Source organism: Penicillium psychrosexuale (assembly GCF_028828465.1).
Source record: "Penicillium psychrosexuale strain IBT 29551 chromosome Unknown utg000001l, whole genome shotgun sequence".
Taxonomy (NCBI): Eukaryota; Fungi; Ascomycota; class Eurotiomycetes; order Eurotiales; family Aspergillaceae; genus Penicillium; species Penicillium psychrosexuale.
The window spans coordinates 2,292,412-2,309,661 of NW_026643186.1; the positions used below are offsets into that span (position 1 = coordinate 2,292,412).

Sequence of the window (17,250 nt, forward strand, 5' to 3'; positions counted from 1 at the left end):
CAACGGAGTACTGATTGATATCTTCATGGTTTACACCAAGTTGTATCAATCAAGTTCCAAGTCAACAGAAAAACCGAGCGCTGGCAGAGAAAGACATCCCAAATTGCATCCTCAGATAACCACACAGCAAGACGATTTCCGTTTGTCGAACGTGAGCAATGCAGCACGGGTAGCTGCTTCGAATACATCATCAACACCCTCGCCTGTCAAAGACGAGCATTCAAGATATTTGCGGGCTCCAATCGACGTTGCGATATCACTGCCCTCTTTTGTTGTCACGAACTTGAGTGATTTCTTGCGCATTTCTTCAATCGCCAATGGGTCTTCACGAAGGTCTTTCTTCAATCCAACCAAAAGAATCGGTACTCCGGGGCATCGCTCGTTTGCTTCGTCGATCCACTATACCGAAAATCAGTATGACTGCCGATTCCTCAATTAATCTGAGACGAACCTTGTGTTTCACATTCTCCAACGAATCAGGAGTATCCACAGAGAACCCAATCAGGAGGACATGGGCTTTTGAGTAGGCTAATGGTCGCAAGCGTTCATAATCTTCTTGCCCTGCCGTATCCCACAGAGCCAATTGAACTGAGCGGCCATCGACACGGCAATCCGTCACGTAGTTTTCGAATACCGTTGGTACCTAACGGGGGAGATGTCAGACATGTGATCGGGGTGGAATGTATCGAAGTCGAGAGTACTAACATAATGCTGTCATATAAGAACATATTAGTCACGGACCTTGCTTATAAGGGCCTGAGGACCAAACTCACAGTTGGGAAGTACCCGAGGGTAAAGACGCTGAGCAAACTGGTTTTTCCACATGCACCATCTCCAATGATGACAAGCTTCCTAATAAGACGTCAAGTCAGCATATGCGAACACTATTCTGCCTTCCATCCCACTGGCAATGGTATCGGAAGTGCTAGGCGGCCGCCTCCAATCGGCTTGCATAATCTCCTTGCGATACAGCGGGGATGTAAGACACCACCTTAAAAATGGGCTACACATACCTTCGCATCACATTATCATCCTGCTGTTGCGACATTATGAAGGTTGCAAAACCCTTTCGTGATACACAAGGGTAATGGGAGAGCGGAGGGTGTTGTGGATCAGCGAGATGACGCGGAGTTCCGAGTCGGATTCAGCTGATTACGAGAATTGGCGAGATGGATAGTAAGGAAAGACCAGCCCTAGGCAGATAGTGCCCAAAGGGATTACAGAGAGCAGATGAATGGGTGGCCTGAAGATGCACCCAAACAGTGACGTGACAATTTGTTGGGGAGGGGGAAAAGGTCGCGCTGCGGCTGAGGCTAATGATTGGGGGGGTTTGACGTAGACACGAGAATGCCTAGGCGATGTCACCTCGAAATGATAGGGGGCTTAAAGAGAGAGGAGAAGGGCAGAAATTGAGTGAGCGGAAGTTTTTTTTTGAAAAGAAAGAGGTCGAAGCTGAAGAGCAAGATAAGATGAAGGGGAAGTTACAATTCCTCTTAAGCGGAGATTTAAGGCTCACGCCGAGATTATGAAGGGACTACATAAATATTAATAGAAAGATGGGTATCTTTTCGGTTTCAGCACCCTATAGGGACCCTTTTTTTGTCCCTCTCTTGTTTATCACCTTGGCAGATATTTTTAATTAGCGCTCTCCGTGTCTCACACAGCTCGGTGGATCGAGCGCTCATACTTGTTTCCCCTTGCTATTTACATCTTCACCGCCCTGGTATGGAGGGATATTGCGGGCAGATTGAAGGCGGACACCAGACTTCATCATGTGACTCACCATGCAGTGATCAGCATGAGAGCAGTGAGACGTGACTTCTGTTTACTCTTGTAACCAAGGCATGATCGCTTGGCTGAAGAGTTGACCCAGTTGATCTCTACCAGTGGAAAGTTTGAAATATCTTCTTTCAAGCACGATCCCGTTACTCAAACATAACAATTCGAGATTGAAACCTGACAATTCAGGCATCAGCTCGCTTGCAGCGGCTATCCCGTTGCGGCGGCACGACAACCAGCCAGAAGGCTAGAAAGCCCATCACTCCATCCATTCATCGTTTGATCTCTCGTACCTCTTGCCTCGGCGCTCACTCAGCATTAATATCTCCCAAGGTTGTTAATCATAGCTTTGACTCATTGTTTGTTTTCCTCCGCTGGTTTACTTGCGCTCCAGGAGCTAATCCGCGCAGACACGTCGTGACCCGCCGTGCCTTTCACCCCCCCCTCCCGTGTTCTTATCCTATCTCACCCCTCACGTTTGTCACTGCGGAAGTGTGTTTTCAGAAAACAACAAAGAACGCGCTTTACTCTTTGTGCGTGGATACGCCAAGGGGAATAATTCCGGTAAGTGAACCCCAGATCGTGGAATCACCGGAGCTTTGTTGGTAGGGCTCTTTGGCTCTTCCGTTCTCCGCTTTTCCTCCCCATTCTACCACCCCAAACTCTCTGACCTTATTTTCTAACTCAAAGCTTACTCTGGTGGTATTAGTATGCTGCTGAGGCAGTCCTTGCAGCTTATTTCACCTCTACCATGGCGACCCATATGTCAGCAACTCCTCTTCCAGCAACCAACGGCGAGACCCACGCGCGGGGTCCTCAGGGCAACACATCGACCGGATCAGCCGTGACCTCTGCGCCTTCTGTGAATCGCAAAAAACAGAAACGTCGCCAGAAACAAGCTGCTCGCTTAGCCGCGGAACATCCTGATGCTTATGCCTCCGGAGATGCGGACTTGCTAGCAACAGATGAACAGCGCTCCTACGATGAAGACCACGACTATGACCCCGATGATCGCAACCATACAGCAAGCACCGGTCATTACGGATATGTGTCACCAGAACATCCACGCGGACCGCCCACAATGAACGGATCCGATGGCCACCACGCTGCCTTAGGTGAGACATCGAAGAGGAAGAAAACTCGGAAAGCACGATCCGAATCTCAGAATCATGCTGAGCGTAGCTCAACTCCGCTTTCTACCCCGTGCGCGACTTTCGCCCACCCTCCTCCGCCTCCTCAATCCATGCCATACATCAGTCGATTCACCGGAAAGCCTATTAAAAATAGCAGCATCTGGAACCAGTCTACTCTCGAAGAACGCGAAAATATCAGGACCTTTTGGTTTGAGCTCGGCGAAGAAGAACGACGCCAGCTTGTCAAGGTGGAAAAGGATGCTGTTTTGAAGAAAATGAAAGAACAGCAAAAGCACTCTTGCAGTTGTACAGTTTGTGGAAGAAAACGAACCGCGATTGAAGAAGAGCTGGAGGTCCTCTACGACGCATACTACGAGGAGCTGGAACAATATGCGAATAACAACCAAGGCGCATTTGACGAAGGAGCTCCCATCATTCCTCCCCCTCGACTCTATCAACCACCCCTTCGGTCCCCGGGGCAGCATACTAGAACACATGGCCAGTTTCATCCGTCACGGAGCCGGGTCCAGGAGCTATCTGAAGACAACGATGATGATTTGGAAGAGGACTACGACGAAGAAGAGGAAGAGGATGACGAAGAAGACGAGGACGAGGAAGACGATGATGAGGAGCTGTACAGCGACGAGGACCTTGAGGATGATGAAGCTCGAGCGGCCCGCGCCGATTTTTTTGCATTTGGCAACAGTCTAACTGTAAAGGGTATGCAACAAGATCACTTGATTGATATTATGAGGGATCGACCTCTAACTTTGGATACTAATTATTTTCTTATCAGATGGAATTCTTACAGTTGCGGACGATCTTCTGAAAAACGATGGCAAGCACTTCATCGATATGATGGAGCAATTGGCTGAACGGAGAATGCAAAGAGAGGAAGATACACAGTACGGAATAGCTGCTGCTCATCAGTCCTTCCATGGGCATAATCACGGTCCTTTGGATGATGAGGATTACGATGATGAGGAGGACGATGAGGACTATGATAGTCAAGAGGAGGAAGAGTTCGACGAAGACGAAATGGTACGGGTCTACGATCTCATATTGCTCGAGCCAATTTGCTAATAACGGTAACAGGATGCCATGACCGAGGAACAACGCATGCAGGAAGGGCGACGGATGTTCCAAATTTTCGCCGCCCGAATGTTTGAGCAACGAGTCATGACGGCATATCGAGAGAAGGTTGCCGAACAGCGCCAGAAACAGCTAATCGATGAGCTACTCCAAGAGGAGACGCTGAACGAACAGCGCAATGCTAAAAAGGCCCGGGAAGCGCAAAAGAAGAAAGATAAGAAGCGTTTGCAAAGACAAGCAAAAGAAGAGGAGAAGGCCCGCCGAGATGCCGAGAAGGCGGCCGAAGAGGCGGCTCTGAAGGCTGCGCAAGATAAGAAACTCGAAGAACAGCGATTGAAGCGCGAAGAGCAACGGAAGAAACGTGATGCCGAAAGAAAGGCACAAGAGGAAGAGCGTGCTCGCAAAGAAGCCGAGAAGCAGCGACGACTCAAAGAAGAACGGGAACGTCAAGCTGAAGCTGAGCGTAAGCAACGAGAACAAAAAGAGGAGAAGAAGAGACGAGAGGAAGCCAAACGCAAAGAGAAGGAAGAGCGTGAGGCCCTGGAAAAGAAAACCAGAGAAGAGGAGCGTGAGCGCAAAATGCGTGAAGAGCAGGCGAGGAAGGACCGAGACGCAGCACGAGAGCAGGAAATTCGAGATCGAAGTGGAAAGCGCGAACAAATCAGAACCTCGCCACCACACACTCTGCCAGGCGTTATCCCATACAATATCCAGTCTCAGGCTCCTCCTGGTTTCCTGCAGTCTCCGCATTATCCTATGGCGACACCTATTGTTCCCAAGGTCTCGACTCCGGCAAGACCTCGTCAACAACAATCTCATCATGGCTCTTCTACATCCTCTCCTCATTCTCAACCTAACAGCGCCGATTCCTCTCATCACCCTTCTTCCATTTCCCCACGTTCCATGGGTCCTCCGCAGTCAGGCGCGTCTTTCGGTGCCAGACAAGGCTATCAACAGCCTCCTTTGCACCATCCGCAGCCTTCTGCCCCTCTGTCACCTCTAGGGCGCGCAAATCCTTCAGCATTCGCTGGCCTCGGTGGTCTGCCGTTCAATCCCCCCGGCATACCAGGAATGGCTGCGCGATCGAATCACCCTTCAGAATCAATGTATTCGTCGAATGCGGGGATGATGAACCCTTTGCGATCATTCAATGGATCTGGTGGAATTCCCGCGCCGCCTGGAATGAACGGTGTACGCCCCATGCCGCCGAGCCGAGCGTTCCCACCCGATTCTGGACACGGCCTTAGCTTCGCTGGCAACCATGGAGTGCCTGGGGCCTTCCCCTTGCAGCCAGCCGGTCTGTCAAAAGCCCATTCCAGGCAGCCCTCCCTTTCATTTGACCGCTCCCCGTTAGAGTCTGGGACCCAGCCATTCCCCATCACACGGCCAAGCCCTATCAAACGCCCATCCAGCTCCGCACAGGATCGGCAGAACAATGGCAATGCTTCAGCGCAACGGGAAGTGGATGGCTTGAGTGCTCATCTAGGTAGCAGTGCGCTTCTGGATGACACTGATGCTACATATCCGTCAAACCTGTCTCAATCATTGCCTGGTGCCCCCGCACCTGGGGCATTCCCGGGGCCAACGCGAGCGAGCTTCCAAGGATCGTCCTTGTTCTCGGATCCTCTAGGTACCCCACAAAATCACTTCGCGGTTGGTTCTCCAATGGGTAACACTACATGGAGTGCGGCGCCCTTTGCGGGCTCCCCCTTCCCTTCCGCATGGGGACCCGCCCCTGCTGGAACTGGCTGGCCTCCTAATAATGCCTTCGCAGCGGGTGTTCATCATCGGTCCCACACTTCTCGGCCCGTTACAATTCGCCTGTTGGTCATCCAAGCATGCAAGCAGTTGAACACGATGACCAGCCCGCAGAACGGTACTGGAAGCTTCCACGATGTGAACCTTGTTCTCGGTCAGGTGGAGCAATTGCGCAACTCAGGCGAGCCATCGATCTCTTTGGATGAAATGCTTGACATCTGCGATACGGAAGGTAGTGCCCAGAATGGCGGCGGATCGTTTTCTATCAAGGAAGGCCCGAATGGCCAGTCTGTCCGATTCGAGCCCGATCCCAACAGCGCGGTCTCCGGCCATCGGGGCAGCATTGTGCCTGGGGATATCGGCAGCCCGATCCCCAGTAACAGCCACCCAGCCCCCCTTCGGCGGATTTGGTGGGCCCTCTGTGCTGCGGCAGTATGCTTCGCCTCCGACTGGCTTATTCGGGACTTCTCTATCCTGATCATGATTTGATGCTAATCCGCCTTGAGTATTCTTCTTGGCCTCCTTTTTCGCACTCTTGCTGGAACGACTTTGAAATGCCCTCATCTATTTCTTTTTCATTTCTTTTTTTCTCGTCCCTTTTTACTGAAGCGTCATGGATTCACGTCATAATCACACATCTGTCTACATCTTTCTAACCGAAGGAGTCACTGCTATTGATATGGGTTGTTTATTTGCTTGGTGTTTTTCCAATGCTTGAATGCCTTACTTTTCGAAGTACGGCATCCGGATTTGTTTCATGTACGGTATGAGTCTCTGGCCTTTCTACATTATGCAGCGATATCCGTGGAGATAGGGTTAATCCCCCACTCCGTCATCGTCCTTGACCAATTGCATGATCGAAGGTTTCTTCGGCTTTCGTTTGTTGGCTTTTTGCGTAGAACGTAGCAACGTAGAGAAACATCTTGGGTAGGTTTTGGATATATATTTCCGGAAGAAATTTGGTACGGCTCCTCATATGAATATATAAGTATATAGGTATGGTCGGTCATATTTATTATGATTGATCAACTTCACGGAGCTACACTGGTGCGTGTTTGTTCTACAAAAAGGTAAAAAAGATGTTGTCCATGGCCAATACAAATCATGCTGAAAAGGGTATGGTGTTATCCGGAGACAATGATACACTTGTATATACTAGGAATGAAAGAAATCCGAGAAGCAGCAAGAGAAAAAGAGGCAGGCTTCCAGGAACAAGAGAAAGACAAAAAAAGACCAAGGAAATGAAGTCGAGCAAACAAAAAAGTCTTTCCAGGAGGATCAAAGCAGGAATCCCACGTATCAATGACATACAGTGCTTCTAGAAGATGACCGGGAGGTGCGTCTTGACCAAAATGGTCTGGAAATCCATTCGGCAATTACTTCGGTGGATCTGTCACAATGCCTTCGTATTCGCGAGAGCGGATATACTCCAGCGTGCGATAGAAGTGGCGCTTCGGGCCGTCAAGGTTAGCATTTTGCTCGTCTTCGTTGGTCTGCAGGTTGGAGTGAATTAGTTCGATGAGACCGTTCAAGTACTTGGTAGTGACGGTCTCGTTCTGCTGGTCGAAATAGTAGACATAGCGGTTGAGGATCTCCACAAAGAGCTCGACGGAGACAGCGGTGTCCATGCACGCATCGGCAACACGGAGGGCGCGCTGGAGGCACTCGAGGACCCGTTTGCCGTCGCGGTAGAGCTGTAAAATTGATGTCAGCTGAAAGATACTAAGATATTGTAATTCGAGTTGGAGATAAAACTTACACCCTTAGGCTCATCTTCTTCGCGTTGAGGGTTCTCAACTACCCACCAAAGGTGGCTTGCGAGATACACCGCGCGACATTGATCAGGCTTCTTGAGGAGTTTGCTTCCGTGTAGCGCAGCTTTGGTAATGAGTGTGTCATAGTTCTCCTTGGAGAATCCACGACTCCCATGTAGGGCGCCCGAAATAATGCAGACGGCCTGGAACTGGGCGCGTGAGTCACTAATGGCATCTTCATAGATGGTGAATGCCTGCGCAAAGAACTCGTAGCTAACTTCCTCAAATCCGGTTTGATCGGCAATCTCGCCACACATGACAAACAGTCGCAGTGAGAGATCGGCGCAACCTGGATTTACGCGCTGGTACAAATTGTTGATGCTCTGGTGCATGAATCGGTATAGAGCCGACGACTGTGATTGCCAATTGTCGTCGTAATGTTCGCGCGACTTCAATTTGCGGGCCAATCGGACCGAGGCCGTTATGATCGCAGGAGTGGTATAGCGGATTCGTTCATTACCATCGGCCAATGCCTTGCGCGTTGCTTGGAGAAGCTGTCACAGACTGTTAGTTATAGGTGTAACACATCTGGCAAGTGATCTTACCTTTAGCTGGGTGTCATTATCCGATGCTTGAATCAAGTGTACGAGTCTCGCAAGCCACCCTTGCTCTTCTACCGTTTCATCGGTTTCTCCTCCCCGCCGCTGAGACTGTGACCCGGGATATCCAGCAGACTGCTGCATGCCTTCCTTGATCAATACTCTTACCGCCTGGAGCACACGGTCGAGGTTTTCCGGTGTGGATATCAAGATCTTGTTCCTCAAAAGACTGCGAATCACCTCGCCCGCAACAGCCCTCCTTGTGGGGTACGACTGTGAGGCCAGTAGTGGCAGGTAATGTGGCAAGGCCAAGGCTGTGAAGATCGAGATGTATGATTTAAGAGGAGCATTGAGAAGGTGGAGGATGTGTTGTTGGGTTGGTGCGGAATGCAAATCGGCATGATCGGTGTATTCGGCAGTTTTTTGCGTCGCAAAGTCCAGGACCTGGTCAACGTGCTCTAACCGATCTGGATAGGTATTCAATGCCAAATTGACAAGTGATACCAACAGCGCCATGGTATCTTGAATCGGCAATGCACGCGTTCGGATCAAATTAACCACTTGGTCGTAGAAGATATCGTACAGCTTGATTTCTGCTGGAATACCAGGCTTAGCATCATCCCCACTCTCAACCTGGTTTTCTTCCGTTGGAGGTTCAGCAGGCTCAGGGCTTTCGCTGGGTGTTTCTGCTTCGCCATTCTCGGTACCATTTTCCTTGGAAGTTTCATCGGTGCTGGTGCTGATGCTGGCTTCCTTCGACTCCTCGGCTTTGGTTTCTTTGGCAAGCTCGAGCTTTTGCAATAGCTTGGCGACAGCTTCTTCCTCGCTTTTTTTTCGTACTTCTGGCTCCACTGCCGAGTCCGCTTCCCTTGCGGCATAAGAAGACAAGCGGTCCATAAGACCAATGACGATTTTCTTCAGATCCACGTTTGGGTTAAGTCTGGCGATGGAAGACAATAGAAGGTCTAGGGTGTGCAGATGGAACTCATCTGGGAAGACCTTCGTGATAACTGTTGATCAAATTAGCAAATGGACCAAGCAAGAGTATCTTCCAAAAAAAGGAGCCGTACCTTCCAGGAGATATTCTTGCGCGAGAACATCTCGGCATTGTACGACTTGTTCTAAAAGCGCTTGCAAAATACCGGACTTGTACCCCTCAAGATCAACCAACTGACTGAGTCGAACGATGTTGCTACCGACAAGCAGCTCCAGTTCACGTCGTTCTTGTATGCGCCTATCCCGCTCTCGTGAGGGGCCCTGGTGCTGAAGCCGAACCCAGAGCTTGTTCATTTCAACAAAATTCGTCAAAACAAAGTTGATCGAATCCTGCATGTTACCCTCTGGGCCATCACCGCTTCCCAGGGGCAAATGATCCCGTGCTTGGCCAGAGAGGTAGTATCGCAAGAACAGGCCACGGATCGGGTGCTGAACGCCTCGGCTCATCTCCATCATATCCTTCATGATCTCCTTGACCGGCGCATCTTCGACGGACATGTAAACAGTACCTACGGTGATCATCAAGTACAAGCGGGGGACGATATTGCCGGCATACTGAACGAGCTCGTACAGGTCGGCAAGATGGTTGACGGGGTGGTTCTCCTTTAAGTAGACGGAAAGGTGTCGCAGAGCATCAAAAACGGCCATATACAATTCGTAATACTGTTTCGGACCGAGACTGGGGGTTCGTAATTCGGAAACAAGAGTCGATCTGTAGAAGTTGATTTCAAGCGGTTAGCATACGAACCCATTGCGCACGTTCCGAGGTCGCTGCCTGGGGAGTTTCATGGGGGAGCTCACCCGCATTTGAGCGCATCCATGAGCTTTCCAGGAGTCTCTAGGCATTTGCGCATCAGACTCGACTGCTGCCTCACCACCCCCAATGCCTCCTCGAGGAGGCGGTTCTGGTCCTCGGTGACGGGTGGTGGGCTAGCCATCATGGAACGGGTGAGGGGCGGAAACTGTGGGGAGAGCAGGGTGAACACATGCAATGCCAAAGACAATGAGCTAGCGAGAGTGCATGCGAATCAATTCATAAAAAAAGTACCAAGGTGGGAATAATGGGGGAGGGAAAGCGGAAGGAGGTGAGTGCATAAGCTTAGGCGTGTCACCTTGAGACTCCCCGAGACGTCACCCGTGAACTTCTTACGGCAGCCGATAGCGGCTGCTCATAACATTCCACTCTTACATCGCCAGAGCTTTCATCTTTAAACCTTCACGGCTTCAAGCTTCAAAGCTTTTACTTCTATATTTATAGTATCTTCAAAGAGTCAAAGAGTCAAAGTAGAAAATTTCAATGTGTCCTGACTACCTGCTGTACGGCACGCAAATTGAGTTGCCTAATCACAAAGGATGCACACAAAGAATGAGCAGCGCAAAGAGCAACAGAATCAACCCATCTCCCCCTACAGATTCAATCTCTCCCTGTCCAGATCCCAGTCTACCGCCAGTCTCACTCCATCTGCCAATTCCGAACTCTCACCTCCCACCGGGGCATCACACTCGGGACAGCGACTTATCTCCCGAGCCAACCCACAGTCTCCAATGGTAAACGGATGTCCGTTGCGACAATAGTACCAATGTCCAGTTCCCCTGAACTCTTGAGCCATCGCCGAAAGGACTGACATGCGTTCCTCGTTGGTGATAATTGTGTAGAATGTGCCTCCGCGCAACATTTTCTCCACGCTATGAACTTCATCTGCCAGTCCTCGTGTCTGGCCTGGGTGCGCATCGCAAAGACCTTTGGCTTTCTGAATGGAAGCCTGGCCATGCATCAAGATATTGTTCCTCTTCTCTGGAGTCAAGCAATGTGCTCGTTCCAGGGCATAGAGCTGTGCTAAGAAAATATGACCCTCTGCCTGCTGTAGAAGTCGATGGTGACTGGCCGCGTGGCGGATGAGGGTCTGGCAATCGTCCTTCATCTTCTGTAGGTCAAGCTCGAATCGAGGTGCGACCAAGTGAGGTCGTCCCTGGGAACCGAGATCCAAAAGGTCAACAATCAAAGCAATGTCCAGGCGGATCAAGAGGGCGGTGCCTTGTAGGAAGCCTTTTGTCTGCAGTACATTATCGACATGCTCAGGGTTGGTTGTGAGGCCTTGGCGCTGTCGAGCATTTTCGATCATTCTCCGAACTCTTTCAAAGGGTTGCTCTTCGGGTTTCACATGGCGCCGATAGAGATCGACACGCTTTCGCAGGTCAAGGATTGCATCCCATCGACCTGGATTTGTGCTCTGGATGATCTCGCCCATGCTCTGGATTTGATGGCCTCGTGCCCCAGATATCTCAATCACCGCTGGCCATGGATACATTCTTTGGCCATCACATTCATGCAATTCACGGACAAGCTGGGGAAGTTCTTGCGCAAGAGGGACATATTCCTGATTGAGGAAGATGATCAATTTCTTCGTTGACTCATCAAGGATAGCTCGGCGAACCAGCCGACCATATCGGGAAATATCTCGCAATGGGCCACGACAGGTGGCGCATGTCTTGATGTCTTGAATCGAGAACGGTGCCAATGATACGCAGATAGAGACAGGCTTGCCGCTGGCGTCGACATCGTAGTAGCTAGCCATGTCCATTTGCGCATCCATGTTTTCGATTGTCAGGAAATGTCCACACTTGGGGAATACACATGGGTTTTCGTCAAGGTTGATTTCTCTGTACGTTTCACCCAGGATGAAATCGACTTGATGATTCTGGATGTCCTCATTTCCGCAGGTTTGGCAAAAGGAGGATGAGGGACATTTTTCTCCACACACTGACGGGCACTGGTGCCCACATTCGAGCTTCTTCTCGCATCGCTTGGAACATGGAACATGGTCACAAGGGGCTGCACACGGCATTGAACAGACGCTGTGAGGGCACGCTGAAAGACATTTTTCTTCCGCGCAGGGAGTACATGGCTCATAGCATTTTCGTGGGCACTTGGAATGGCCGCAGTGCACCTCGCAAGGAGCTTTGCATGGAGGACAGGGCTTCTCAGCGTGGCAAGGAATGCTGCAGGTATGAGCGCATGTAGATTGATTCCGATCACACCGTTGTTCGCAATTTCCATGATTAGCTGGGACGCTCTCAGGTCCTTTGGTGATGCAGCGGTAACACATCTTCTTGCACAAGTGTCCACAAGGAAGGAGGCTGCGGCATTGAGCGAGGCAGCGATAGTCTTGTGCTTCCACATCGATATGGCACGGCAGTGAGGTGGTATGACTGCACCCTAGGATCGTCTTGTCCACAGGCACCAGACAGCGGACCTTGGAGATATCTTGATCCTGCCAACAAGGAAGGTCTGGCATTGGATGGCCGCAAAGAAGTGTCCTGTCCTTTTGGTATACGTTGACCATGCACTTTTCCGGACAACGATCCCCGCATCGCTTGGGGCACGGGTGATTGCAGCCACCCAACGATCGAGGGCAAGGCTCTAGGCAAAAGACAGCGTTGTGAAGCACATCCGAATGGCATTTCTGGACACAGGCATGTCCACAGCGCAACCGGTTGACACAGCGCAGGTTGCAACCTCCTTCGGGGGAGAACTTTGGAAAATCCTCTGGTGTCGAGACCACAATCGGTGTATCTGGATGGCGAGGACATTGGAGCTCCAAGGCCTTTCCGATATTGTGTTCTTGTCTCAGAATCTTCACGACTTGAGCCCACATAGGAACATGGATTGAGGTCTGCGAATTGCCAATGATGTACATGCCGTGTTGTGCTCGCGACAGCAGGACATTGATCCGATTGGAAGTACGCAGAAAGCCGCATTGGTTCTTTGCGTTGCTGCGGACTAGAGATATCACAACAACCTTAGCTTCTTCGCCTTGGAAATTGTCCACGGTGGCCATGCGAAGAGTTTCTGACAAGGCTGCTTTGATCGTGGGCTTATCCTTAGTTTCATAATCTGCAAACCCCGCCTGCTTGAGCTCAACTCGGTCACGGTCCCCTACCATAATGGCAAAGAGTTCATCGAACCGTTTTCGTAGTCGGTGGAGCTGGCCCAGATACGGAGTCAACACTGCAATGTCTCCGTGTTTGTATTCGCCTTGTTGAACCAGATGGTTGACCAGCGCAACGGTCATATCAATCTCATGACTATTCCAGTGAGAGGTTGACATGGAATCGCCGTCAGATCCTCCCTCTTGATGCCGGTGATCCAACCAGAATAGTCTTTTCCGCATCCCCATAATCTCCGGATACTCTGAAACGGATGGAGCATCCTTCAAACTTGGATACAAGGTTTCACGGACCAGACGAGCGATAGACGGATGCATTCGACGCTGTGTTTCCAATGTGCTGAAAGGAGCTCCACAGTCCATGGGGCTTTTGTTTGAGCTCACCAGTCTCTCAAACAAGGAAATATCGAGTGAATATTGTGCTCCACCTCGATGATTCTCGCTGGAAAGATCGTAATTCTGGACTTGAGGGCGAAGCTGTTGCTGATCGCCGATGAGGACTGCATGCTCAACAGAAGGTAGAAACGCAGTAAGAATATGAGATTCAAGAACCTCACCAGCCTCTTCGCACAGCATGAACTTGCATTGAAGTCTTCGGAACATATCCAATCTGCGAGCAAGTCCTGCAGTAGTGATGCCAATGACATCTGCCTCAGCCAGGCAGCGAAGGTGCATTTCATCCTGGACGCTATCATATCCCTTTTTGGCAATCTCGTGAGAGGAAACGATTCGCCTAACTCTTTCTTCAACTTCTGCCCGGTAATCACGACACCAGCGGTTGTAAAGAAGCTGTCGTTCTTCTCGAGACATCTCGAAGACATTGATGTTTTTGAGTTCCTCCACAGGCCGTGCACGAGCACTGCCTGCAGGCGCTGAATCCACCCAGGAGTTGATCGCGGTCTGGGGGTTGTCTTTTTGTACTCTCAAAGAACCATCTTCTTGGACGAGTGAAAATAGCTGATTATGTTGGCTGGGGTTTGTCCGTTGGATATAGGACTTGAGACGCGCAATGGAGACCTCCTTTTTCAGGTCAAGCGCGCAAAAATCTTCTTCGCAATATGACAGTATCTCAGCTGTACTCCATCGTTCTTTTTTCTCCATTTTTGTTCTTGGTGTATCTCTCGCAACAATGTGAAGGTTGAATCTTTCCAACCTCTCCGACTTGGACTGTGATCCAATACGAACAATTTGCGATGTGACCTTGTTGTCCAGTAAAGATTCAAGAAGCTGGTCAAGAGCATGATTGGTGTATGTGACACATAATATGGGCCCCAGGTTTCCTCCAGCAGCAGCGTCTTTGTTTGCCAGTAAGACTTTGATAAGAGCCACACCAGTGTAGCTCTTGCCGGTACCAGGTGGCCCTTGAATCAAACCGAGCTTTCTTTTCAAACAGCTGATCAATGCATGAGCCTGTGCACCATCCAGGGTGGAATTATCCTGTACGTATTTCACGTTAGATGGTTGATCAACGCGGACGTAGAAATTCGTATCATTCTTCGTGAGGCAGCGGAGATTGAAAGCAAAGCCAGGCTGCAAAGCATACAAGGGAGGGGCCATGTCGGATAAGTTGAAATCGTCAAAGGTCCACGGGACAAACAGCTCCGAGAAAGGCAGACTTTTGGCTCTCTTCATCGACTGAAGTGCCTTGAGCGCCGGTTCAAAAGCTGGAAGAATGACTCCTGGAAACTCCACCAGAGACATAGTGGCTTTTTTGGAGCCGAAAAGGTCCAGAACGACTTGAGTGTTGTTGCACCGAGAATCAACTGGCATCAACATAACTGAGCCTCTCGTGGCGCTCTTCCATAAAGTTCTTGGCTTTGCCTTGTTCTCTGGGGGGACGTGATCCTGTGAGGGGGTATCCTTTCTGTACCTCGGTGACATGTCACGATGTGTCACAGTGCAAAACACAACCACGTCTTTTTGAACGATTAGACACACAAGCGCCCCGGGCTGTAGACGTTTCGAGTTCTGCCACCACATCTCTCGGGCCTTAGGTGTGAAGTTTCTTACTCCAGCAGGTTGAGGGAAGTCGACTTCGAAGTAAAACCCCCAAAGCCAATTGAACTCGAGCTTGACCACAATGGAATTGGGATATACGAACCTGCGCAATTGCGATCTCTGCGCACGGGGACTTAGTTCGTGGTGGATTGCATCTCGAAGTTGACCGACGGTGTCTTCTCGCAACAACCGAAAGTTTCGATCTAGCAATCCGTCGACACCATCAATGTGCCATTGAAGTGGGTTATTGACGGGCAGATACTCCCCTCGAAGGCTGCAGATTTCTTCAAAGGTGGGCATGATCTTGATCTGACAGATATCGTCAAAGTCATTGTTGTGTCTGCCGCCGGGCGTCTCGCGGTTGGCGACAAAAGCGACGTTGCTTTCATTCTTGACTTTGTTCTCCGTGGTACCAGTTGAGAGAGAGTTTCCAGTCTCCATTCGCTGAAGAAGACGATCGAGGTGCATCCGAGACTGGTAAAGTCTGCCGCTCATTCCATTCTTATCATTCATCGAGGTGAACACAGTTTCAAATCTCTGGGCAACGGCATGCAGGCAATCCTGGACAGGAGCAGTGGAATTCAGGTCCGCGATACGAGAGAACGTGTGGAGAGATGCCTCCAGTAACATGGCACTGCCTTCGTTGGTGGTGTCGATCTCGAGAACGCCACAGATGAAATTGAGCCATCGCGCTGCTCTGGATCCGTCAAGTCCAAACAAGACATTGTAGATTGTGCCCACTGCCTGTTCCAATACTAGAGAGGATGCGACCTCGGGGTTGGTGATTGTCTCTAGAAATGGTAGCACCTGAGTCTTGAAAAGCAGGTCTCTGGTTGTGGCATTCATTTCTTCAAAGTTTTCCTGGACTAGGTCCAGGATGAGGCGCAGGCCATCCTCACTGGCCAATGTTCGGATGACTTCTTGTCGAATACTGGCGTCAGATCCAATCAGTTCCCTCGCTTTCTGGAAGAGAGTTGTTTTCTTCCCAGAGGATGGACGAGTGACCGTCGAGCGTAGAGGAATGCTGCTTTGCCATGCTCGAAACTCCTTATCTGCATTTGGCAAGATACAAGATCTTCGGGGCAGCGGCTCAGGACGTTGGACCTGGCTTGCTGGGCTTGCTGGGATTGTTGGACTGTGGCTTTGACTTTGGCCATTGCTTGCATGAACAAATTTGCAGTTTTTCCATCGGCAATTGCCTTTGGCGAAATCACGGCACAGCCTTTTATAGATTAAATGGGTTAGCAATGAGGTTCTCGAACCATATTCAGATATCTCTCAAATCGATTGTCATATCTTGCAAAAGTAAGAGAGATCTAAACCATACCTCTTAGAGTCCATGATCTAGTATCATTCCCTAGTCAGGTGCTTGATAGGAACAAGATGGTTAAAATGAATGTCTCTAGCGTGGTGGTATCAAAAGAAGGTGTGATTTGTGAAGGTTAAGGTGGTTGAGGGGAATATAACATGCTACTCTGTAATGGTTGTTTGCTGTGCGGTATGCAAGCCCTAGGGTATATGAAAGAACGTGATCAAAGCGAGCGTGTTAATGGGACGGAAAGAAAGAGATATTGTTTGCAAAGGTGTCAGGTGCGAAGGTATAATCTCCTGTTTGGATAAGTATGCTCTGCCATGTGGGTAGGCTTCTTTCGTTACCATCCGTTAGGCATATCCAGCCTTGGCTCTTCGTTTTTGACTGCATGTTTTATTGACATGCTCTATTAAGCCAAAAGGCAAAGCAATAGCTAGAATGTATGCAGTTTACTTTGCTTCCTATATGGCTTGCCCTCTGCTTTCCAACTTATTACCCGTTTAGGAAGGTGGTTCCACATTTAGATTATGAAAGAACACCACCAGAGCTGGAGCTACGTACATTTTTAAGTAACAAATATAAAAGCCATCTAGGATGATAAACATACAAGGAAGTGTTCATAGACGCGTAATGAAACAAGAGGTAAATGCTTTCAATGACTAACTGCCCCTATTTAATGGAACCCAAACATATCAATTTCCCAAGTCCCATCGAGGAACCCGAGACGTCAAATGATTATATACAAGAGGAACAACATGGCAAGAGAGAAGGCCAACATCGATCAAAGGCCATGGTGGAGCACGTGTTCATGCAATTCACCATGGTAGTTTCAAGGATATAGCGATAGGTTAAGCCTAACAGGTATATAGAACCCGCGTGCAC

The 17,250-nt window shown here is 49.8% G+C and overlaps 5 protein-coding genes across 5 annotated transcripts; 1 reads left to right on the forward strand and 4 right to left on the reverse strand.

Moving 5' to 3' along the window:
• Positions 1-111: 111 nt before the first annotated feature.
• rho2 (uncharacterized protein) lies at positions 112-1,048 on the reverse strand (the record flags this gene model as incomplete). Its single annotated transcript, XM_057181812.1, has 5 exons — positions 112-399; positions 452-643; positions 706-711; positions 774-852; positions 1,014-1,048. The coding sequence occupies 5 exons, from the start codon at positions 1,046-1,048 to the stop codon at positions 112-114; spliced, it is 600 nt and encodes a 199-aa protein (XP_057047162.1).
• Positions 1,049-2,190: 1,142 nt separating this feature from the next.
• Positions 2,191-6,251, forward strand: N7518_000885 (uncharacterized protein; the record flags this gene model as incomplete). The annotated part of the gene is made up of 4 exons (XM_057181813.1): positions 2,191-2,361; positions 2,489-3,632; positions 3,709-3,953; positions 4,008-6,251. Coding segments are annotated over 4 exons (3,804 nt in total), but the record flags the coding sequence as incomplete, so codon positions are not given.
• An 887-nt stretch (positions 6,252-7,138) lies between these two features.
• On the reverse strand, positions 7,139-10,104 carry N7518_000886 (vacuolar protein sorting-associated protein 35; the record flags this gene model as incomplete). Its single annotated transcript, XM_057181814.1, has 5 exons — positions 9,913-10,104; positions 9,186-9,823; positions 8,122-9,125; positions 7,522-8,070; positions 7,139-7,456 (listed from the first exon to the last, which is right to left on the reverse strand). Exons 1-5 carry the CDS (start codon positions 10,050-10,052, stop codon positions 7,139-7,141), a joined length of 2,649 nt encoding a protein of 882 aa, XP_057047164.1. The 5' UTR covers positions 10,053-10,104.
• A 413-nt stretch (positions 10,105-10,517) lies between these two features.
• On the reverse strand, positions 10,518-11,705 carry N7518_000887 (uncharacterized protein; the record flags this gene model as incomplete). Its single annotated transcript, XM_057181815.1, has 1 exon — positions 10,518-11,705. One exon carries the CDS (start codon positions 11,703-11,705, stop codon positions 10,518-10,520), a length of 1,188 nt encoding a protein of 395 aa, XP_057047165.1.
• A 623-nt stretch (positions 11,706-12,328) lies between these two features.
• Positions 12,329-16,213, reverse strand: N7518_000888 (uncharacterized protein; the record flags this gene model as incomplete). The annotated part of the gene is made up of 3 exons (XM_057181816.1): positions 12,329-12,532; positions 12,582-15,987; positions 16,062-16,213. 3 exons carry the CDS (start codon positions 16,211-16,213, stop codon positions 12,329-12,331), a joined length of 3,762 nt encoding a protein of 1,253 aa, XP_057047166.1.
• Between the last annotated feature and the right edge of the window lie 1,037 nt (positions 16,214-17,250).